The following is a 24,763-nucleotide window of genomic DNA, read 5'->3' as shown; positions in this document are numbered from 1 at the left end:
AAAAGCCTGAGATGCAAGAAAGAAGAAGAAAGAGTGTAGAAGATCTAAATGAACAGTGAATTTATAAAACAATACAACAAAATCATATAATAAGAAAAGGCAGAATTAAAACACATGACAACAACACAAAGGTTTAAAGGGATGTAAGTGGAGTTAAAGTGTGTTCTAAACTCTCTGCAATAGAATTAACCGTAGACTGATAAAATAGCTATGTGTTTCATAATTTGAAGGATCACAATGAAAAGAATATAGAGATTAAAAGCTTCCAAACTATTCAAAGGAAAAAACATGGAAAGATATTAAAGAAATTCAATCCAGAAATAGCATCCCACTCCCCCCACAAAAAGGGAAAAAAGTACAAGTGGAACATATTGAAATACGTTGGAAGATTTAAACCTTAATATATAATAAACCCCACCACTCATCTGTCAGTTTGTCGTACTGTGGTGGCTTGTGTGTTGCTGTGAGGCTGGAAGCCATGCCACCGGTATTTCAAATACCAGCAGAGTCACCTATGGTAGACAGGTTTCAGCGGAGCTTCCAAACTAAGAGACTCAGAAGAAGGAAGGATCCTTTCACCTCCCAAAGAATTGGACAGTGAAAATCTTATGAACAGTAGTGAAATATTGTCTGATATATTACTGGAAAATGTTATGAACAGCCCTGAAATACTGTCCACTATAGTGCCAGAAGATGAGCTCCTCAGGTCAGGAGGCACTCAAAATACAACTAGTGAAGAGCTGCCTCCTCAGAGCAGAGCCAATCCTAATGATGTGGATAGAGTAAAGCTTTCGAGATCACCATTTGCTTATGTGTCATGACTCAAAATGAGAAGAAACAGCTGCAAACATCCATTAATAATCAGAACACGGAATGTAAGAAGTATGAATCTAGGAAAACTGGAAGTTATCAAACATGAAATGGAACACATAAAGATTGATATCCTAGGCATTAGTGAGGTGAAATGGACTGGTTTTGGCCGTTTTGAATCAGACAACCATATGATCTACGATGCTGGGAATGACAAATTGAAGAGGAATGGTGTGGCATTCATTATCACAAAGAATGTTTCAAGATCTGTACTGAAGTACAATGCTGTCAGTGATAGGATACTATCCATACGCCTACAAGGAAGACCAGTTAATATTACTATTATTCAAATTTACACACCAACCACCAAAGCCAAAGCTGAGGGAATCAACGATTTTTACCAACTTCTACAGTCTGAAATTGACCAAACATGCAATCAAGATGTATCGATTATCACGGGTGATTAGAATGCAAAAGTTGGAAACAAAGAAGAATAACCAGTAGTTGGAAAACATGACCTTGGTGATAGAAATAAGGCTAGAGATCACATGATAGAATTTTGCAAGACCAACAACTTTTTCACTGAAAATACCCTTTTTCAGCAATTTAAACAGTTGTTTATGGAATCATACATAGCCTGCTGGGTATGGCCTCTTTCACTTAGCATTATGCTTTTGATATTCATCCATGATGTTGCAGTAGTTTATTCCTTTGTGTTGCTGTGTAGTATTCCTATCTAGAGTCATATTATAATTTGTTTATCCATTCACAAATTGATGGACATTTGAGTTATTTCTAATTTTTAGATTACTGTGAATATAGCTGTGCACAAGTGTTTGTAGGAATGTGTTTTCATTTCTCTTGGGTAAGTACCTGAGAGTGGAATTGCTGGATTGTGGGTTAAGTGTTTAACTTTATCAGAAACTGAAAATGGCAGTACCACTTTACCTCTGTATTGTATGCTTTTGTGATATTAGCCAATCTGAACACATGGAATTCACCAGATAAGAGTACACAGGAATCAGATTGACCATATTTGTGGAAAGAGGCAATGGAGAAGCTCAGTATCTTCATCAAAAGCAAGGCCAGGAGCTGACTGTGGAATAGACCATCAACTGCTCATCTGCAAGTTCAAGGTGAAGTTGAAGACAATTAAAACAAGTCCACAAGAATGAAAATATGACCTTGATTATATCCCACCTGATGACCATCTAAAGAAGAGATTTGATGCACTGAACACCAAAGACCAAAAACCAGAGGTATGTGGAATGACATCAAGAATATCATCCATGAAGAAAGCAAAAGGTCATTAAAAAGACAGGGAAGAAAGAAAAGACCACAATGGATGTCTGAAGAGACTCTGAAACTTGCCCTTGAACAAAGAGTAGCTAAAGCAAATGGAAGAAATGGCAAGTTAAAGAGCTGAACAGAGGATTTCAAAGAGCAGCTTAAGATGACAAAGTCAATTATTATAATAAAATGTGCAAAGGGAAGAACACACTCGCATTTCTCAAGCTGAAAGACCTGAAGGAAAAACTCACACCTCAAGCTGCAATACTGAAAGATTCTATGGGCAAAATAGTGAATGATAAAGGAAATATCAAAAGAAGATGGAAGGAATACACAAACATCAAAAGAAGATGGAAGGAATACACAAAGTCACTGTACCAAAAAGAATTGGTTGATATTCATCTATTTTAGGAGGTGGCATCTGATCAAATATCAATGGTACTGAAAGAAGAAGTCAAAGCTGCAATGTAAGAACTGGCAAAAACAAGACTGCAGGAGTTGATGAAATACCCACTGAAATGTTTCAACAATGCCATGCTGGAGGCACTCACTCGTCTATGCCAAGAAATTTGGAAAACAGCTACCTGGTCAACTGACTGGAAGAGATCCATATTTGTACCCATTCCAAAGAAAGGTGATCCCACAGAACGTGGAAATTACTGAACAAGATCATTAATATCACATGCCAGTAAAATCCTGCTGAAGATAATTCAAAAACGGTTGTGGCAGTATATTGACAGAGAACTTCCAGAAATGTAAACTGGACTCAGAAGAGGACGTGGAATGAGGAATATCACTGCTGATGTCAGATGAATCTTGGCTCAAAGCAAAGAATAGCAGAAATATGTTTACTTGTGTTTTATTGACGCAAAAGCATTCAATTATGAAAATCATAACAAATTGTTGGTAACACTAAGAATGGGAATTCCAGAATACCTAATTGAACTCATGAGGAACCTGTACATAGACCAGGAGACTGTTGTTTGAACAAAACAAGGGGACACTGCATAGTTTAAAATGAGGAAGGGAGTGTGTCAGGGCTGTATTCTTGCACCATACTTATTTAATCTGTATGCTGAGCAAATAATCTGAGAAGGTGGACTATATGAAGAAGAATGTGGCTTCAGAATTACAGTAAGATTCATTAACAACCTGCAATATGCAGATGACATAACTTTGCTTGCTGAAAGTAAAGATGACTTGAAGCACTTACAAAGATTAATTACAGTCTACAGTATGGATTACATCTCAACAAAAAGAAAAGGAAAATCCTCACAACTGGACCAATAAGCAACATCATGATAAATAGAGAAAGGATTGAGGTTGTCAAAGATTTCATAATTCTTTGTTCCTGCAGTGTAGTAAATTACTTAGTGTGGCTTTTCTACCCATAAGTCTTTGTAAACTCCAAGGTGGGATTTTCTATGAGAAACTGAGGAGCTACCACCTGGGTTATTTCTGTTGGGCGTGGCACAATACAATGTTCTGGGAGGTTCCCACTCTCTCTCACGTGCTTAGAGTTCTGATGCTATGATTGGCTAGTTTGACCACCCTTCCGGGCTCAAAAGGAGGCCTCCTGGAGGCAGAACTCTCTCTGACTGCTGGTGGAGGAAGACGTGCTGCCGAAACAGACATGCGCCCCTGAAAGAGACATGTGCTGCTGGGAAAGAGACATGCATTGCTGAGTGAGACACCAAGGGACCAGACTGTGAGAGACTGTTGGCTGAGGGACGGTGGGCTGGGAGAGAGACTGAGCATTCTTCCTGAACTTGAGTTGTAGCCTGGTGCTTCCCTAATAAACCTTGTAATCTGTGAGTTCTGTGTGGCCACTGCAGCGAATTATCGAACCCAGAGGAGAGGTGGTGGGTGCTTTGGGAGGAACGGTTGGAGAAAGGGCTGGAGGCAGGCAACATGTCTGGCCTGGCAGTAATAGGCCTTGGGTTACTGCTGGTAACCCTGTCTTCCCCTTGTGGGATTAGAGGAGGTCAGAACATGTGGCCTCCTTGCCGTTTTTGCAGTTCCACAATCAACACCAATGGAAACAGCAGTCAAAAAATCAGATGACATATTGCACTGGGCAAATCAGATGCAAAAGACCTCTTTCAAGTGCTAAAGAGCTAAGACGTCTCGTTGAAGACTCACTTAACCCAAGCCACAGTATTTTCAATCATCTCATATGCATTTGAGAGCTGGACAATGAAGAAGAAAGACTGAAGAAGAAAAACTGATGCTTTTCAGTTGTGGTGTTATCCAAGAATTCTGAAAGTACCATGGACTGCCAAAAGAACTAACAAATCTGTCCTGGAAGAAGTGCAGCCAGAATGCTCCTTGGAAGCAAGAATAGCCAGACTCTATCTGACCTATTTGGTCATGTTGTCTGAAGGGACCATTCACTGGAGAAGGATATCATGGTTGGTAAAGCAGAGGGTCAACAAAAAAGGGGAAGGCCCTCAATGAGATGGACTGACACAGTGGTTGCAATGATGGGCTCAGGAATAGCAAGCATTGTGAGGCTGGCAGAGGACTTGGCAGTGTTTCATTCTGTTGTACATAGGGCTGCTATAGGTCTGAGCTGACTCAACAGCACCTAAGAACAACAATAACATAAAATAAACCACAATAAATGTAAATGAACCAAAATGATTCATTTTAAAATGACCAAAGACTGGCAGGCTGATTAAAATAATACAATTAAATGCTACTGTTTTGGTTACCTAGTGCTGCTCTAACAGAAGATATACCACAAACGGGATGGCCTTAATAAACAGGAGTTTATTCTTACAATTTGAAGGCTTAAAGCCCAAGTTCAAAGTGCCAGGCTCGAGGGGCTGGATGAAAGTCTCTCAACCTTTGGCTTCAGTTCTACCTCGTGCTCCTGGCCCACTGAAGCTAGAGGCTTTTCTTCACTCAGACAACTGCTGGCTGCTGAGACTGAAAAGCTCAAGGATGACAAGTAAAAAGGCATAGTCCTGATGTTACCAAACCATAGAATTCAAGCCATTAATTGAAGTCCATTGAAAGTCCCAAGGTTGGCAGAGCATAGCAGGCTGCTGAACAACAACTCGGCTACATGCTGGGCTCAAGCATGCCATAAGCTAGAGACTGTTCCCCAAGACTTTCCCTTCTATACAGGAAGCAGACCACATCCCTAAGGCAGCTACTCAGCTGCTCACAGTAGATTCCACCATGGAGATGATTACCAGTCTCATCATGGGAAATACTACATCCAGCTGCCCAGCCACTCAACCAGGCCCAGTCAAGCTGACACATAAACTTAACTACCACAGCTACATACAAGAAATATCTGAAAGAAAAATATACATACAGATTGAAAGTAAAAAGATGTCATGTTGATCTAGTAGAGACCTAAATAAATGAAAAGATACAACTTATCTATGCACTATATAAATATATCAATATAGACCCCTCCTTGGGTTTCCAAGGAGGTATCTCTATGGAAATAGATTGCCCAATTTTCTTTCTAAGCAGTGGCTGGTAGGTTTGAACCACCAGCCTTCTAGTTTGCAGTCAAATACCTTATGTACTATGCCACCAGAGCTCCCATGTAATATATGTTGTTGTGGTTGTTACGTGCCGTCGAGTCGGCTCTGACTCATAGGGACCCCTCCTTGGGTTTCCGAGGCAGTATCACTACAGAAGTAGGATTGCCCAACCTTCCTTTCAAGGAGTGGCTGGTGATTTGAACCACCAGCCTTCTGGTTAGCAGTCAAGTGCTTTAGCCACTATGCTACCAGAGCTCCTATGCAATATATAGACAATAATATTTTTACAAATTGATCTTCATATTTATTATAATCTCAATTAAACAGTCAACAAGTAATTGTTGCCATGTTGGTGGAATTTGACCAGGTGAGTCTAATTGATGTAGAATTCACAGGAACAAATGAAGAATAAGTATATTAAGTCTCTGTAAACCCTAATTAGCTCATCTACTGAATGCAGACACTAATAACAGATCTTGTACCTTGAGGTACATGTGACTACTAAATCATAATATATGGCAACGTGCTAGAAAGTTGCAAAGAAAGTATTAAATAAATATAGCAACTTAGTTTTCATCATGTAGAATTCAAAAATTTTTGTTACACCATAGCCATGATAATGCGAAGAGATGAAAATATAATTCATGAAAATTAAAGGTCTAATTCTAACAATCTCCCATACTTTAAAGAACATTATTTAGAAAATTTGCCATCTATTATCAGTAAGGGGTAAACAAATGGAATTTCATTTTGAGGGGGAAAAAAAAAACATTAATTTAACCTATGAAATAGTAATATAAGATATCATATTACAAGTCTACACAATCAGAAGTCCATGCCTGTACTTAAAAAAAGAAATGTTAAGATTATCTTTTGTTCTCAGGACATAAGGGAACCAATACCATTTATAATGTTATTGTCGTTGTTGTTGTTGTTATGCGCCGTCAAGTCAGACCCGACTCATAGCAACCCCTCCTTGGGTTTCTGATACTGCCTCAGAAACCCAAAGAAGGGTCGCTATGAGTTAGGTCTGACTCGATGGCACATAACAACAACATCACTACGGAAGTAGATTGCCCCATCTGCCTTCTGAGGAGTGGTTGGTGGGTTTGAACCACCAGCCTTCTGGTTAGTAGTCAAGGACCTTAGGCACTATGCTACCAGATCTTCCACCATTTACCAGAACCACCAAAAAATAAAATACCTGGGAATAAATCCTACCAGAGACACAAAAAACCTGTACAAAGAAAGCTACAAACCATAACTTCAAGAAACTGTAAGAGAGTTATATAAATGGAAGAACATACTATGCTCATGGATAGAAAGACTGAACATTGTGAAAATGTCAGTACTACCCAAAGCAATCTATACGTTCAATACAATCCAAATCCAGATTCCATCCACTTTTTAATGATATGAAAAAAACAATCACTAATTTAATATGAACAGGAAAGAGACCTCCGATAAGCAAAGCACTACTGAAGAAGAGGAACAAAGTAGGAAATCCCACACTCCCAGATCTCAAAACCTACAGCAACTGTAGTCAAAACAGCCTGGTGTTGGCATCATGAGAGACACACAGACCAGTGGAACAGAACTGAGAACCCAGAAACAGATCCATCCAGCTATGGTTAGCTGATCTTTGACAAAGGAATGAAATCCATTACACAGGGAAGAGATAGTCTCTTTTAACAAATGGTGCTGGCAAAACAGGATACCCATTTGAAAAAAAATGAAACAAAATCCATACTTCACACTGTACATAAAAATTAACTCCAGATGAATCAGAAACCTAAGCATGAAACCTAAAACTATAAAGTTCATCAAAGAAAAAATAGAAGCAAAGTTAGAGGCCCTAGTTTATGGCATAAATAGACTATCAAGAATAACTCAAAATGTACAAATAGCAGAAGATAAACTAGCTGATGGGGACCGTCTAAAAATTAAATTCTTACATGCTTCAAAAGACTCCTCCAAAAGAGTAAAAAGAGAACCTACAGAATGGGAAAAAATATTTGGAAATGACATATCTCACGCAGGACTTAGCACTAACATTTATAGAAAACTCTAAAACCTCAACATCAAAAAGACAGACAATCCAATTTAAAAATTGGCAGAAGACATAAACAGATGCTTCATCCAAGAAGATATTCAGGCAGCCAACAAACACATGAAGAAATGTCATGATCATTAGTCATTAGAGAGAGAGATGCAAATCAAAACAATAAAATACCATCTCACCTCAACTAATATCAAAGTTCAACAAGATAGAAAATAACAAATCCTGGTGAGGATGCTGAGAGATTGGGACTCTCCAACACTGCTGTGGGACTGTAAAATGGTTGTTGTTGTTATGTGCCGTCGAGTCAGACCCAACTCACAGAGACCCCTCCTTGGGTTTCTGAGGCAATACCACTACGGAAGTAGATTCCCCCATCTTCCTTCTGAGAAGTGGCTGGTGGGTTTGAACCATCAGACTTCTGGTTAGCAGTCAAGTGCCTTAGGCACTACCCTACCAGAGTTCCTACCACTGTGGAAATCAGTACAGTGATTCCTTGAAAAGTTGGAAACAGAAATACCACTTGATCCAGCAATTCCAATACTAGGTATATATAAAGTGAGAGGCAGGACACGAACAGATAAATGCATACCCATGTTCACTGCAGCACTGTTCACAACAGCAAAGAGATGAAAAGAACTTAAGTGCCCATCAACATTAGAATGGATAACCAAACTATGGAATACTATGCAACACTAAAGAATAATACAGACTCTGTGAAACACCACATAACATGGAAGAATTTGAAGGGCATTATACTGAGTAAAGTAAGTCAATCACAGAAGGACAAATATTTTATTAGTTCACTATTTGTAAAAAGTAAAGGAAAGAATTATATATGGAAGGAAACACTGTTGATTGCCAGGGATGGGAGGGGAGAGGAGAGAATACTGCTAGATAGGTAGAGACAAGTACCAAATGGAAAGGAAATATATCAAAAGTAAGTGACCAACACAATAACTCTAAGGAAAAGGAAGACACAGAGAGGTGCATTAGAGGTACAGACAACAAAAACAAACCCTTTTACATATATAATACTACATTATCAGTGATAAACATTAATCTATGAGTAAATAAATCGGTAAAAAGGCTGAATGATCAGGTATATCTAGGCAAAAGGGAATATACCCATGACCATATATAAGGCTGGCAGATGATATTTCTACATACATATTTGTATGTGCTATAAGAATGTCCATATAACAGAACTCTCATTCAAAAAACTCACTGCCATCAAGTTGGATCCGACTCATAGACACTCCACTTTGGGTTTCTGAGGTGGTATCACTACGGAAGTAGAGTGCCCAATCTTCCTTCCAAGAAGAGGCTGGAACTGCCAGCCTTCTAGTTAGCAGTCAAATGCCTCAGGCACATCGCCACAGAGCTCCTCATAAAAGAACTAATGGTGGCAAGGTTATGATAACTTCGTAGGCACAGTCAACCACTGTGATAGAGTGAGTTGTTGGACCCATGGGCTCAAAACCATGGTCGCAGGGGATATCAAGCTCAACTGACATAACATCATACACAAAAACACTGTCCTACATCCTATTTCAGTGAGTAGCTACTGTTGTTGTTATTATGTGCTGTGGAGTTGGAACTGACTCATAACGACCACTCCTTGGGTTTCTGAGGCAGTACCACTACAGAAGTAGATTGCCCAACCTTCCTTCCGAGGAGTGGCTAGTGGGTTTGAACCGCCAGCCTTCTGGTTAGCAGTCAAGTGCCTTAGGCACTATGCTACCAGAGCTCCTGAGTAACTACAGTATTGAAAACTTGCAAGTGGCCATCTAGATGCAACAAAGGGTCTCTTCTCATCCAGAGCAAAGAAGAATGAAAAAAAACCAAAGTCGCATGGAAATAATTAGTCCCATGGACCAGTGGACCATGCGATCATCAGCCTATATGACAATGAGACCAGAAGAACTACATGATACCTGGCTACCACTCTCAACCACTTGGAAAGGGATCAGTGCAGGAGATCCTGGATAGAGTGGGAGAACAATGTGGAAAAAAACTCAAAATCATAAAGGCCAGGTTTAGTGGTCTTATGGCCCCTAGTTACCTGTGGCAGTTAAGTTTGTGTGTCACCTTAGCTGGGCCTGGTTAAGCAGCTGGGGAGCTGGTGGTAGTTATTCCCCGTGATGAGACTGGCAATCAACTCCATGGTGCGATGTACCACAAGCAACTGAGTAGCTGCTTTAGGGATGTGGTCTGCTTCCCATATATAAGCAGCAGCTTTGGGAATGGTCTCTAGTCTATGGCATACTTGAACCCTACATGTAACCAAGTTGTTGTTTAGCAGCCTGCCATGCTCTGCTGGTCTTGGAACTTTCAATGGACTTGAATCAATAGCCTGCCACATGGTTTGGTAACGTTGGAACTGTGCCTTTTTATTTGTCAACCTTGGGGTTGTCCACCTCAGCTGCCAGCAGCTTTCTGAGTGAAGAAAAGCCTCCAGCTTCAGTGGGCCGAGAGCAGGAAGCAAAGTTGAAGCCCAAGGTTGAGGGGCTTTCACCCAGCCCCTAGAGCCTGGCACTCCGAACTCAGACTTTTGGCCTCCAAACTGTAAGAGAATAAACTCCTGTTTGTTAAAACCATCCCATTTGTGGTATATTCCTGTCAGAGTGGCAGTAGGTAACCGAAACATTACCTTTCAGGTCTGGAATTGAATTCACTCCTATGGCTTCCAGCCAAACAACAGACAGGCAAATAGGGTGAACATTTACATCAGGTAGATATACCCCTTAGAATAAGCAATCACGGGAGAAGGGCAGTATTTGCACAGGGAGATAGCACAGAGGGCAAGAATGCACAGGAAAGAAGGACACAGGGAAGAGGTAACTACAGGGAGGAAGTGGGAAGAGCACTGTTACACTGTGGGGAATTGCAGTCAATGCCATGAAACAAAATTTATATGAACTGCTGTATGGAAAATGAATTTGCTTTATAAACTTTCCCCCAAACCACAGTAAGCATTTTTTTTTTTTAAAAGGATAGTTTTTTGTTCTCAATGAAAAGGAGAAATATACTTTGCCAAGTTCCCATCTAGTACCTTTTCCATAATTAATCCTAGTCAGCATCTAAATTATTCTCCCCAAATTGACTAAAGGACATAGGAATAAAATGATACAATTTAATTGGGCTTCTCAATTAACCTCAATGTAGTTATGGGAAAATTAACAAGAAACTGAAACAAAACCCGCTGCCATCAAGCCAATTCCAACTCACAGCAACCCTGTAGGACAGAGCAGAACTATCCCATAAGGTTTCTAAGGCTGTAATCTTAATGAGAGCAGGCTGCTTCATCTCACCCAAGGATCGGCTGATGCCCCTGAACAGCCAACATTCTGGTTAGCAGCCCATTACTTCAATCACAGTCCCACTAGAACTCCTAAGAAGCTAAAGTCTAATTTACTAACACAAACACTGAAAGATAGGACTTTTATTTATTAAATTTGCCACTTATAACTTGCACTACACATAAAAACAATGCTCTTAGAAGTTTTTCATATTTAACCATTCAGAAGATGATAAAGATGGCATAAAAATGTAAAGCAAACCAATTTACTCTATTAAAATATTAATTATTTTTGTATATAAAGTATTAACACTCAAAGTTCAACATACCTGAATGTTTTCCCTACTCCAAGTATGTGGTGTTTTATTGGCAAGTAATTTCAGATCTTGAATAGCAAGTCTCTTTACTGCTTTCCTGGGGTCATTCTTCAAGTACTGCAATAGAAGCTGAATCTATAAAGGAAATAAATCACACCATGAATAATACTGTCACCAACATCATCATTATAGATGGGGTGTACTGCAGTCAAACTTAGAGTTGACTCAAGGCTGGGTTTAAATCAAAGCCTGACACTTCTTAGCTATGTGCCCATGAGAGCATGTTAGGGCTTCTTCCTGCTACTGAATAAAATAAGATACTATCATTTAACCTGTAATGATCTATTACAGGTCTTGGCACTAATTCTTCCTTCTTTCCTTTACTGAAGGCTCTATCACATACCCTCCAACTTACTTTCTTCAGGGGCTCCCAAGAATGAGTACTATGAATTCAGAGAAGCAAAAGGACAGTAAACTGATCTTTATTAGACAAAGGGGTCTTAATGTTACCAAAACTTATATTACTTATTTTTATCATATACTTAATATGCAAGTTCATTTTAAAAAAAAAGAAGTTTAAAGAATAAAACTGAAATTACCTGTTTAGGCGTATCAACCAAAGATGAAGCTGCAAGCAGAGTAAAAGTGTGCAGAGAAACAATCACCATTTTGGTAGAAGGATAGGACGTGACCAGCTGCTGTAAAAGCTGGCGAGCACTGGAAGCCAGGATTGCATCATGGTGCATGTGCTGTAGGATGGGAATCAACTTCAGCTTCAAGTCTACTGGTGTGGCTAATCCTGGATGCAAAAAAACAATGCTTAGAGATTTCTCCCCTTCATCCTTAATCATATTTCAGATTTAAAGGTCTGATTCAATTAGCAAAACGTTCACTTAAAAACAAATAGCATACTAGTATTGTTTACAAAAGTAAAGGTAACCAATACATGCTATAGTTTTTCTCAAAAGTATTTAATAACATTAATTTTTCAGTGATTATAAAAATATATGCTGATACAAAGTCTTATGTTTGCTGCCTGTTTCCTCTTACAGCATACTAAAAAGATACACGAGTTGTGTTTACATACGCACTCATAAGGTACACAGACACACAGTCAATGGCTACACTTTGCCTATATTTAAAATTTTAATTATTTCCTTCAGTACTGAATCAAGATCAGGGCATGAATAAGACCATGTGTAGAACTGTTTTTAAGTTCTATGACCTTTATTTGTGTAGCAATGACTTTCTTTATTGAACACACAGTTGGAACTCCATAAGAAATAACTTCAATTTACATTTCCCAGTCAACACTTCGATAGCATAGCTTTGCAGTGACAGAGAACAAAAGTTTCTTAATCATAATGTATGATACATATGCTCAGAGTGAATTTACTTTCTCCAAATCATTGGGCTTCCCATTGTGAAAAAACTATTAGTGTGGACATTAACATCATTTGGACATCCAAGATTAGTGTCATTTATGACTGTAAAAACTATTTCTTGACAATACTTAACTTCTACATACTTTTGCTAAAGGGAGTGAAAATTAAGTGACACTGTTGTAATTTTTTGTTGGGGGGGGTCTCTTTTCTGCCTTTAGGCCACAGTTTTCAACTTTTTTTTACTGGAAAAATTATGGTTTGTTCTAAAAAAAGATTGGTTTTTCAGTAAGGTGATTATTCTTCATTTCAGATAGATAGCTTGGTCTAATCAAAATACAATTTTCAATAAGGCATCAACATCCTTTTCTTTACTTGCTGCTTATGTGAAATCATCACATGTAAAGATTCATCTCACTACCAGATTTATGTTCTGTTAGAATCAGAATTCTGTACCTTCTATTTATGCTTGCAATGTTTTCCTGCACTAAAGTTTTTCTTAATTGTTGTTGGTGTTGTTATTGAAAGCTTCCATGAGAAAGTACTTAACTTGAAACTTTAACAGGAAATCAGGTAGGCAGTATGGCAATAGTGGTTGTATTTAAATAAACAGTAACAGTGTTTTAAATAAAGAAAAAAGCATATGAAAATGTTGGAGTTGAGAGATTAAGGAACTGAAAGAAGTTTGGTTATGACTGGAGCAGAATTAGAAACACTGAGTGGTAAGGAATGAAGTTAGAGGGATGGGCAGAGCCACATCAAAGAGGTCTTGTTGAGAAATGTGGACCATAAAGTAAGGGTTATAAAAAGCCAATAAAATGTTTTAATCAGAGACGTAAATGACAAGCAATGCATGAAGCACAGATTACCAGGCAGGAACCTGGGGGCAGAAAGACCAGCTGGTAGGCTGCTGAGGTAGAGATGACAATTTGAATGACAGCAGGGATGGAGAAAGGATACTAAGAGGTGTTGAAAAGGTAGACAGTACTCAGTGATTGGTTGTAAGAAATATTCTCAAAAGCTGCAAAAATATTTAAGGATAAGTTTACTGCTAGCAAAAGGGAAAAGTATTAAGAAGCAAAAGTTGGTCAATAAAATAGATATTACTCTGATAACAGTTTTTCTAAATCAAGTGGATTATGCAATACAACTCTGAAGGCAACTGTAAAAGCATGCCATGTTGTACAATTCACCCATCTACCCAACTTTTCCATAAATACTTGAATGACAACCTAGGTGCCTACCACTGTCTTGGGTACTTGATGACGTGGTGAACAAGACAACTCTTCTTAATGGAGCTTATATTTTTGTGGACAAAGAGCCAATAAACTGACAAATCAGAAAAATACAAGACAGTAATATGTGTTATACAGATACAGTGATGTAATACATTAGATAAATACTGATTTTTAACTGAGTAAGGGCAATTATAGATCTCTGAGTGCCGCAAACAGTTAAGTGCTCAACCACCAAACAAAAGGTTAGCAGTTTGAACCCACCCGAAGGTACCTTAGAAGATAGGCTTGGCAATATCCTTCTGAGAGGTCACAGCCTTGAAAACTCTATGGAGCAGTTCTATGCTGCACACTGGGATCATCAAGAGTCAGAACTGGCTCAACAGCAACTACCAACAACAAAGGGGGATTATACTAGATAAAATATAGCAAAAGGGTCAAGGAGGTGACATTTAAAATGAAATTTGAAGATCAGAAGGAGCTAACCATAAGGTGGTCAGGGGAAGACCATTCTGGTTCAAAGGCTTTGAAATGGAGAAAAAGGCCTGTGTGGCTGGTTTCAATAGGAAGTGGTAAAAGGGTAGAGAGACTGAGATAGAGGCAGGGGACAGAAAACATGTAAGGTTTGTTAAGTCTGGGTTATAAGTTCAATTTTATATTAAATGTAAATGCAAGCCACTGGATAGGTTTAAACAAGGTAATGATATGATCTGATTTGTCATTTTAAAAGATTAGATCCTTTTTCAGTTCATAAGTGTGATGAGTAGGTATTCACACCTTTGTGTGACATGTGCCTCCCTCAAATCTTGTTATGACATTGGCACATACCTGTCTGACATGAAAAAACAAAAATAAAAGATTAGCTGCTATGTGAAGAATAGATTGTGAAAGGAGCAAGAAGAGTAACAAAAAGATTAATTAAGAGGGTAGTACTGTAATCCACGTAAGAGATGATGATGACTTGAACTATATGGGGCTAACAGGAGAGTTGCAGAGTGGTGACAGAAGGAGGATATACTTTAAGTGTAGAGTCAACCAGATTTGCTGATGAAGTGGTGTGACATGTAGAGGGAAAGAAACTCAAGAATAATATTGAGATATTTAGCTTGAATAACTGGGTAGACAGTGGTGTCATTTACTGAGCTGGAGAAGACTGAGGAAGAAGCAGATCTGGTGTTCGATTTGGGCCATATTAAATTTGAGATGCCCATGAGATATACACAGGGAGAAGTAAAACAGGCTCTGAGTACAACATGTGCTTCCGAAGTTGTAGTGTGAGGATAAGGCTAGAGAGATGGCAGTACTGGTAGAATATAAAATCAGTTTCCAAATAATACCCAAATATTCAATCTCCAATCACAGCAGGATTCTCATTGCTCACTGTTGCTCAGCATCCTTACAGGTTTCCTTAGCTAATTTCTCTTCCATTGTCAAACAACAATTGTCAAAATGGCTATTCCAAACCTCCACTCTCCTGAACCTCTGATTCCATCAGTTATTCCCTCACTCTCAACAGATGAATCTGGCTTCCTGTATTACAAACAAAGTATGAATTATCTGACCAGAGCTCCTCACCTCTCTGCCACCACACCCACTGACCTATACAGCATCTCCTGCTGTTTGTTCCTCTACCTGGGTCTTGATGTCCAGTCTCCCCTGAGTCCGCAGAGATTGTTACATACATTACTCTTCTCTTCTGATTCCTTGCCAGCAGTATTTAAACATACCATACTCTTTCTCTTTCTCTACTCAAACTTCTTTCAAGAAGCCTCAACTAATTAAAATCTGACCTTGGTTTTCATTTCCCCACTGAATATATTCTCACCAAGATCTTTAATGACCTCTTTTTTTAAAAAAATAAAATAAAATAAAATCCAAGATACTTTTCAAAACTGAGAAGCAACTACTTCATAGCAGTTAACAGTATGGCTTCTTGAGTCAGATATCTGGGTTTGAACTTATTAGCTACGTGACCTTGGGCAAGTTATTAACCTCTCTGAGCTTCTGTTTCACCCTACAGGGGTGGTAAGAGCTGTTACCAGGCACCGAGACTGCACTATCTCCTGTAGTCTACCCTGCCAGTTGTGTAAATGGCCCCCTTTTAGACCTTCCTTGAATTACTCTAATTCAAGTGTACCATCTGTTTCCTGCTGAGATCTTGTCTGATACAGCAGACATTCAATAAAACCTGCTCAATGAATGAGTGACACTTTCTTCTAATGTCATGATGATAACCTTTTCTGCAAAGTAGTTCTTTTTTAGTAGTAGGGAGGAAAAAAAGGGGGGGTGGGAAATAAAGCAGAAGAGGACAAAAGCTCAAACACTGCATCTTAGCTTTTAATTAATTTTTATCAGTTATGCAAAGTGAGTGAAATTTCTTTAATTTTAAATGGAAAACAATTAAAATATAATTACCATAAGAAATTCATGGCCTGAAACACAGTATAGTACAGTGGTTAAGAGCATGGACATCAAAGCCTAACTGCCACTTATTAGCTGTGTGACCTCAGCCAAATTACTAAGCTTTACTGTGTTTCTGTTTCCTTTTCTACAAAACAGTAATGATAATATTAGCTCTCCAAGACTATCAAGCTGCACAATTTAAAAATACAGAATGAAAGTGATGTTCTCTAGAGTTACATAATGCTTTAGCCTCACAGTTCCCTTATAACTGTAAATACATGTGAAGCATGGGATGGAAGATAGGATTGAAAAGCATAGCTTTGTAGATATGGTAAAGAATCTGGATTTGATACGAAGCCACTGGAGGGGTATTAACAGAAAGAAGAGGGGCTCAGAGCTCCTAGCAATATCACCCTCCCATTATCAGAATGTTCTTCCCTGGATATCTGTACAGCTCACTCCTTTCCCTTCTCTTGTTTCATTCAAGTATCACTTCATCAGAGACCTTCCCTGACCAACATATGTGTAAGACAGAAAAGTCTTCCTCCATGCCATCTACTCTTACATCTCTCCATCCTTCTTACCCTGCCTTTTCTCCATAGCAATATTTTTATTTTATTGTTCCCCTACCACTAGAATGAAGGTTACATCAAGGAAAGAACTTTGTTTTCTTCACTACTGTATCCTCTGCACCTAAAACAGTCCTGGTATTAAAGAAAAACAAACAAGCAAGCAAGCAAGCAAATAACAACCAAAAAAAAGGGCCAGCAGAGTCAATTCTAAGTCATGATAATACCACGTATGTCACAGTAGAACTGCTCCAGAGGGTTTTCAATAACTGATTTTCTAGAAGTAGATCACCAGGTCTTTCTTCCCCTGGCATACACATAATGCTTAATAAATACTATTATTTAAGTGAATGGCACCTAGCACACAGTAAGTATTTACTAAATACTAAGGACTATAAATATAAATCTCATTAAGTCACTTTGTAATTCTAAATGAAACATACATACCTTGAATCATTTCACTGATTTTATTACAGATTCCTACAGCAAAATCCCTTTGGAAAGAGATAAAAGCAAAAACTTTAATACCAAAAAAATAAAATTTGCTCAAGTTTTCTACTTTAAAAAAAAAGAAAAAGTAATTGGTAAACTACAAAACAGTGGAAATACAATACTCTAAATCGTAACTACTATTCCAGAGGTCAAGCAGAGGGATAAGAAACACAATCAAAAGAAAAACTCCAGTCAATAAGAGGGCTAAAACTAACATCATTCTTACATTTCACTGAAGGAAAGATGCCCTGATTTGTTTGCTGTGGCAACTGGTCTAACTTAGAGATATTTTCTGAAAGATTTATAGCCATTATCTTTATGATGTTACTGCATATACTTTCAATTAAGAGAAGATCTTAACATGCAAACTCTGATTACATAAGCAATTAAATCTATTTCTAATAGTCTACAATTTAAAAAAAAACCACAGTAAGTATGAAAAAGCAAGAAATTCAGAAAGAAATATGATAGGATCTTACTAAAACGCAAACTTCTTAAAGTTAGCTATGTTTGGTTGGAATTTTAAAAAATGTCTTGTGATAAATACATAAACATAATTAGTCATTTTAACCACTTTTAAGTATTTGTGTCAGTGACATTACTTACATTCATCATGTTGTGCAACCATCACCACTATCTATTTCAGGAAGTTTTCCATCACCACAAACAGAAACTCAATACCCCTTAAGCAACAACCCCCTCCTCCCACTAGCCCCTGCCACAGTCACTGCCTTCGAGTCAATTCAACTCACATATAGCAACCCCTCCTTGGGTTTCCCAGACAGTATCTCTATGGAAGTAGATTGCCCAATCTTTCTTCCAAGGAGTGGTTGATGAGTTTGAACCGCCAGCCTTCTGGTTAGCAGTCAAATGTCTTAGGCACCATGCCACCAGAGCTCCTCCCACTAGCCCCTAGAAACCAATAACAAATTTCAACTCTCTGCAAATGCATATTCTAGATACCAAAGACAAAACAAACCCACTGCTACTGAGTGAATCGCAACTCTATAGACAGAATAGAACTGTCCCATAGTTTCTAAGGCTGTAATCTTTAGGGAAGCACACTGCCTACAGCGGTGGGTTCAAACCTAATGATGTTTCAATTAACAGCCAAGGGCTAACTTGTATTCTAGACACCTCACTAACTCCTTGTATTCTAGATATTTCATTTAAAAAGGACCATACAATAGTTGTTCTTTTGTGTCTGATTTGTTTCACTTAGTATAATGTTTTCAAGGTTCTTCCATGTAGTAGCCAGGTATTGAAACATTTTCTAAGTAACATTCCATTTTATCTACATAACACATTTTGTTAATCCATTCATGTGTTGATGGACACTTAGGTTGTTTCCACCTTTTAGTTATTGAGAATAGTGCTGTAATGAACAATGGTGTACAAGTATCTGTTTGAATCCCCGCTTTCAAGTCCTCTGGGTATATACCTAGAGTGAAACCACTGGGTCACACAGTAATTATGTTTAACTTCATGAGGAACTGGCAAACCATTTTCCACAGCAGCAGTGCTGTTTTACAACACTACCAGCAATGGATGAGGGTCCCAATTTTTCCACATCCTCATCAACACCTGTTACCTTCTACTGTATGGAAAATAACCATACTAGTCAGTGTGAAGTGGTACTTTATAATGGCTTTGATTGGCATTTCCCTAGAGACTAATGCCATTGAGTATCTTTTCATGTGCTTATTGACCATTTGTACATCTTTGGCTTTGAATGGCTATTCAAGTGTTTTGCCCATTTTTAATTGGTTGTTGGCCGTTTTGCTAATTAACTTGTAGGGGTTCTTTAAATATTCTGGATATTAAAACCTTATCAGATACATGGTACCAAACATTTTCTGCATGTTGTGTCTTCACTTTCTTGAAAAAGTTCTCCAATGCACAAAAGTTTTAAATTTTGATGGAGTCCAATTTATCTATATTTTTGTTTTGTTGCTCATGTTTTTGGTGTCATAATTAAGAATCCAATGTCAAAAACTAGGTCTAAAACTTTACCCCTAAGTTACTTCTAAGAGTTTTGTATTTTTAGCTCTTATATTTAGGCCATTCATCTATTTGGAGTTAATTTTTATATATGGTATAAGGTATGGATCCAGTATCATTCTTTTGCATATGGAGATCTAGTTGTCCCAGCACCATTTGTTGAAAAAACTATGCCTTCCCTATTAAATGGACTTGGCACCGCTATCAAAACCAATTAGTCATAAATCCATGGGTTGATTTCTGGGCATTCAATTCTATTCCATTTTGGAAGCTCTGGTAGCATAGTGCCTAAGGCACTTGACTGCTAACCAGAAAGCTGGCGGTTCAAACCCACCAGCCACTCCTCAGAAGGAAGATGGGGTAATTTACTTCCATAATGATACTGCCTCAGCAACCCAAGGAGGGGTCGCTATGAGTCAGGTCCGACTTGACAGCATGTAACAACATATGTCTACCCTTATAGCAGTACCATACTCTTTTTAGCTTTATAGTACACTTTGAAATTGGGAAGTACAAGTCCTCCTACTTTGCTGACTTTTTTCAAGATTATGACTACTCAAAGACCCTTGCAGTAAACTTGAGAAATGGCTTTTCCATTTCTGTAAAAGAGGATGTTAGAATTTTGATAGGGATTGCACTGAATCTGTAGACTGCTTTAGGTAGCAACGATGTCTTAAAAATATTAAGTTTTCCAGTCCATAACATGGGATGTCTTTCCATTATTTAGGTTTTATTTCTTTCAGTAATGTTTTATAGTTTTCAAAGAATAAGTTTTTTTCCTCCCTAGTTAAATTTATTCCTAGGTATTTTATTCTTTATTCTATTGTAAATGGAATTGTTTTAATAAGTTCCATTTGTTTACAGCTGATACTCAGAAACACAACTGATTTTTGTGTGTTGACCTTGTACCTTGCAACATAGCTGGACTTATTAATTAATTCTACTAGTTCCTTATGGATTCTCCACATTACCTCCAAAACAGGGATACTTTTACTTCTTCCTTTCCAATTTGGATCCCTTTTATTCCTTTTCTTTGCCTAACTGCTCTGACTAGAGGTTCCAGTACAAAGTTGAATAGCAGTGGTGAAAGTGGCCATCCTTGTCTTGTTACTGGTCTCTCACCATTGAGTATGATATTAGCTGTGGGATTTTAAAAACAGCCTTTTATCATAATGATGAATTTCCTTTCTATTTTTAGTTCATTCAAAATTTTTTATCATGAAAAGGTGTTTGATTTTGTCAAACTATTTTCTGTATCAGATCATGTGTAGATCACGTGGTTCTTTTCTTTCATTCTATTCATTTAGTGTATTACATGAATTGATTTTATGTTGAACCACCTGCATTCCTGAGAACAATCCTATTTGGTCATGGTGTACAATGCTTTTCATATGCTGTTGGACTCATTTTGCTAGTATGTTGTTGAGGACTTTTACATCTATATTCATAAATTATACCGGTCCATAGTTTTTTTCCATGGTGCTTTTACCTGCCTTTGATATAAGGGTAATGTTGGCCTCACAGAATGAGTTAGGAAGTGTTTCCTGTTTGAGAAGGACTGGTGTTAATTCTTCTTAAATGTTTGGTGGAATTCACTAGTGAAGCAAATCTGGTTCTGGACTTTTCTTTGTTGGGAGGTTTTTGATTACTGATTCAACTTTCTCATTTGTTAAAAATCTTTGGAGACTTTCTATTTTTGTCTTGTCTATTTTGTCAATTAGGTAGTTTATATGTTTCGAGGAACTTGTGCATTTCACATAATGATCTAATTTGTTGATGTACAACTGTTCATAATATTTTCTTACAATATTTATTTCTGTAGCATCAGAATATCCCCACCATCATTTCTAAAATAAATTGTTATTTTGTATCTTTTCTTTTTTTCCTTTGTCAGCCTAGCTATAAATGTCCATTTTTGCAACAGAATTCAAAATTATATAAAAGACCAGGCTTACTGGTCTGATGAAGACTGGTGGAACCACTGAGATCACAATCCTTTAAAGACTCTTTAAGCCAGTTACTAAACTCAATCCCTGAGGCTCAACTTCCAGCCTAAACAACAGACAGGCCTATAAGGTGAACAGTGATACCAGGAGGGTATGCACTCACTAGAACAATCAACCATGCAAGATCAAGAGGGCAGCATTTGCCCAGGGATAGAGCTTGAAAGGCAGGAGCAGACAAAGGGAAGTGGTAGACGTGGGGATGGAAGTGGGAAAGGTGCATTGTGGGATTGAAGTGTCACAAAACAGATATGTGTGGATTAGTGAATGGAAAACTAATTAAAAAAAAAAAAAAAAAAGATTTGTCAATTTTATTGAGCTTTCCAAAGAACCAACTTTCAGTTTCATTGATTCCCTCTATTGTTTGACTATTATGTTTCATTTATTTCCCCTCTAATTACTTATAGGAGCTTTGGTGGCATAGTGCCTAAGGCATTTGACTGCTAACCAGAAGGCAGGAGGTTCAAACCCACCAGCCACTCTCCAGAAGGAAAACTGGGCAATCTACTTCCGTAGAAATACCATCCCAGAAACCCAAGGAGGGGTTGTTATGAGCCGGATCCAACTTGACGGCAGTGAGTTTGCTTTTTTTTGGTTTTAGATAAAACATCTTCCAAAGTGTTGCTGTGACCAGCATGACAAGCAGTTCCATTGTAAGAGAAGTATCACTGAATATTGCAAAAGTTATCAATAACATGAACGTTGGGATATTATATAATATTCAAGGAAATATAACAGAGATAAAATTTAGCAATGATAACTGATATATAAGCATGAATTACTTACCCTCTGCAGTTCGACTGCTATCTAAATAAAATACTTCCTACCGTTAAGATATTATAGAATAACCTGCAAAAGCTGCAATCTGTGTAAGGCAAAAATCTGTCAAAGAAGGAAAACTCAAGTATCTTCCATTAAAATAAGCAATAGAAAAGTAGGAAGACTGCACCATATCAAAGAGAGAAAACCTGTGAGATCCAGAAACAAGGCAATCTTGTCAATATCTGGCCCTCATGGGTTTCACTGTATTTGCCTTTTTCACTTTCATTCTCTAAAAATATATGGTGGAGCACTTCAGAGGCCTGTGAACTACAAACTAGAAGCCTACAGAATTATGTCTTTTGTCCAATAATGTCTTTTTAATTCTTAATGTCAATTTAATGGTGAGAGTAAGCACAATAATCTGATTTGCCATCTTCTCTCAGAAAAAGAAAGAAAAACAAATCCAACCTACAACCCAGCAGACGTTCTTGCATTGTATTGAATGGCTGGTGCTAACTACCCCGTTTAGAGGGTGCACGTGCTTTTCAGTTCACCACTAAAGGACAGCACCTAACTCAAAATGCTCGCCTAGTTCCTGAAGTTTTTGAGCTTGCAATTCCTATTGTAGGACCCAGAGGCTAGGCCTTTAAAAATATAGATAGGAGCAGAATAGGATTAAATGAATGCTCAAAGTTTTATTTGGCCATTTACTGTGATTTCTTTATGATCTCAACTTGAAAAACAGAGATACTAAGACAAAAATCTATCAGTATCACTCGAGATATTTAATCTTAATCCAAGTCATTATTTCTAAGGGAGAAGGTAAATACTGATCTGAAAAGATAAATGTCATTAATCTTACACTTTGATAGGTCCTTCAGGCCTTCCTATAGGGCTAATTTAGTGTTTTTAATATCATAAATTGCAAGAGTATCAAATTGAAGCCTCTACACAGACTAATAATTTAGATTCTTACTGCTCAACAGAGAAGCACTTGTGGCACAATGTTTAAGCACTTGGTTGCTAACCAGAATGTCAGCAGTTAGAACCCACCAGCAGCTCTGCAGGTGAAGGATGTGGCAGTCTGCTTCCACAGAAATTTACAGCATTGGAAACCCTATAGGGTAGTTCTACTATAGGGTCACCATGAGTCAGAATTGACTCAACAGCAACAGATTTACTCTTTTTTTTTTATTGGTCATCAATTCCATAAGTAAAGACTCGTGTTGTTTCTGTGTTACTTAAAAACCAAACCAAACTCACTGCCATCAAGCCAGTTCCAACTCACAGCCAGGGGGTTTGCTAGGCTATAAATCTTTACAGAAATAGATTGCCTCATCTTCCTCCCTCAGAGCAGCTGGTTAGTTGGAACCACTGACCACCTGGTTAGCAGCTAAATGACTACGTCACCAGAGCTCTTTGTTTTAATCATTTTCCAAGATAGATAAGAAACTCCTAAGATAAAATAAAATTAGTGTCTGATAATAAAAGAAAAATCTAACTAAAAACGATTCTCGTGTATAAAGTTTAATTATTTAATTACAAATTCATCACTCAAACCTAGAAACAAAACTTAAAAACTATTTCTGGAACCACTGGAAGTACATATTTAAACTGAAATATTATAAGCACTGATACCTTGACACTACTAATCACATGATAGCTATTTATCAGATATAACTCCTATCCAATAAAAGTGATTTTAAAAAGTTCTTTCAACAACTATCTCAATAAAGGGAAAAAAATCTTAATTAAAAGCACAAACAGGGGCTATGCATTTACTCAGGTATTTCTCCTTCTAAATTATTTCCATAGTTATTAATTACAAATAGTACATTAGTAAGAATAGTCATGTGCCACATGATGTCCACTAGGGTATCAGAGCACATATCGATCCATAGGTCATCTTAAAGCCTATTAAATCGAAAATCTGAGGTACATATACAATGGCTTGTAATATTACATGGTTGCTACTTTATGATACATATTAAAACAATATTATTATTATTACTGTATTATGTTAAGGATGTTCTAGTGTCACTGGAAGTGTTTCTTTAATGTTTTTATACACAGAAAGGTACACTATAAACTAAAGCAAACATTTGATAAACTGACATTTTGAACCATACCTAACTGCTCTGATTTATGTACAAATTTGACTTAAAGACTGACTTAGGAATGGAACTCATTCATAATCAAGGGATTGCCCGTATATAAGCACAACGTTCAAATCATTTAACGTCCTATTTCACAGAACATATCATGGATGTTAAGCAATACATGACTGTAAGTTTTCTATCCTCTCCTTTAGCACAGCACAATCCCAGAATTTTGTAAGTATGATAAGAGCAACTGAATAAAAGAATATGCACATAATTGAAATATGAAGAAAGCTGGTGTTAACTATTTCAAGTTCTTACCCAAATTTAGCTGTGGTTGTTAGTGGAAATACTATTGCTTTATTTAAAAAAAATAAAGGATCCAGCACTAGTATCAAAGTTCAACAAGACAGAAAATAACAAATGCTGGCGAGGTTGTGGAGGGATTGGGACTCTCATACACTGCTGGTGGGACTGTAAAATGGTACAACCATTGTGGAAAGCAGTATGGCAATTCCTTCAAAAGTTGGAAATACA

General features: G+C 37.7%; 1 protein-coding gene and 1 non-coding gene across 2 annotated transcripts in view; one reads left to right on the top strand and one right to left on the bottom strand.

Annotated features, from left to right (window-relative positions):
• INTS7 (integrator complex subunit 7) overlaps positions 1–24,763 on the bottom strand; it is a 150,212-nt gene that overhangs the window by 89,289 nt on the left and 36,160 nt on the right. The window contains exons 5-7 of the mRNA XM_007953716.2: positions 17,317–17,363; positions 11,880–12,079; positions 11,293–11,415 (exon numbers count right to left, since the gene is read on the bottom strand). Of these exons, the coding sequence (XP_007951907.1) occupies positions 11,293–11,415; positions 11,880–12,079; positions 17,317–17,363 (370 nt within the window). The remainder of the gene's footprint in view (positions 1–11,292; positions 11,416–11,879; positions 12,080–17,316; positions 17,364–24,763) is intronic.
• On the top strand, positions 14,633–14,735 carry LOC122151335. The gene has a single exon (XR_006164106.1). It is a non-coding gene; the product is annotated as a small nucleolar RNA U13 (small nucleolar RNA).

This window comes from Orycteropus afer, unplaced genomic scaffold, assembly GCF_000298275.1.
Source record: "Orycteropus afer afer isolate SDZICR_OR568_19922 unplaced genomic scaffold, OryAfe1.0 scaffold00013, whole genome shotgun sequence".
NCBI classification, from domain to species: domain Eukaryota; kingdom Metazoa; phylum Chordata; class Mammalia; order Tubulidentata; family Orycteropodidae; genus Orycteropus; species Orycteropus afer.
Note: the sequence above shows the minus strand (reverse complement) of the source record. Positions and strands in the feature narration are given on the sequence as shown.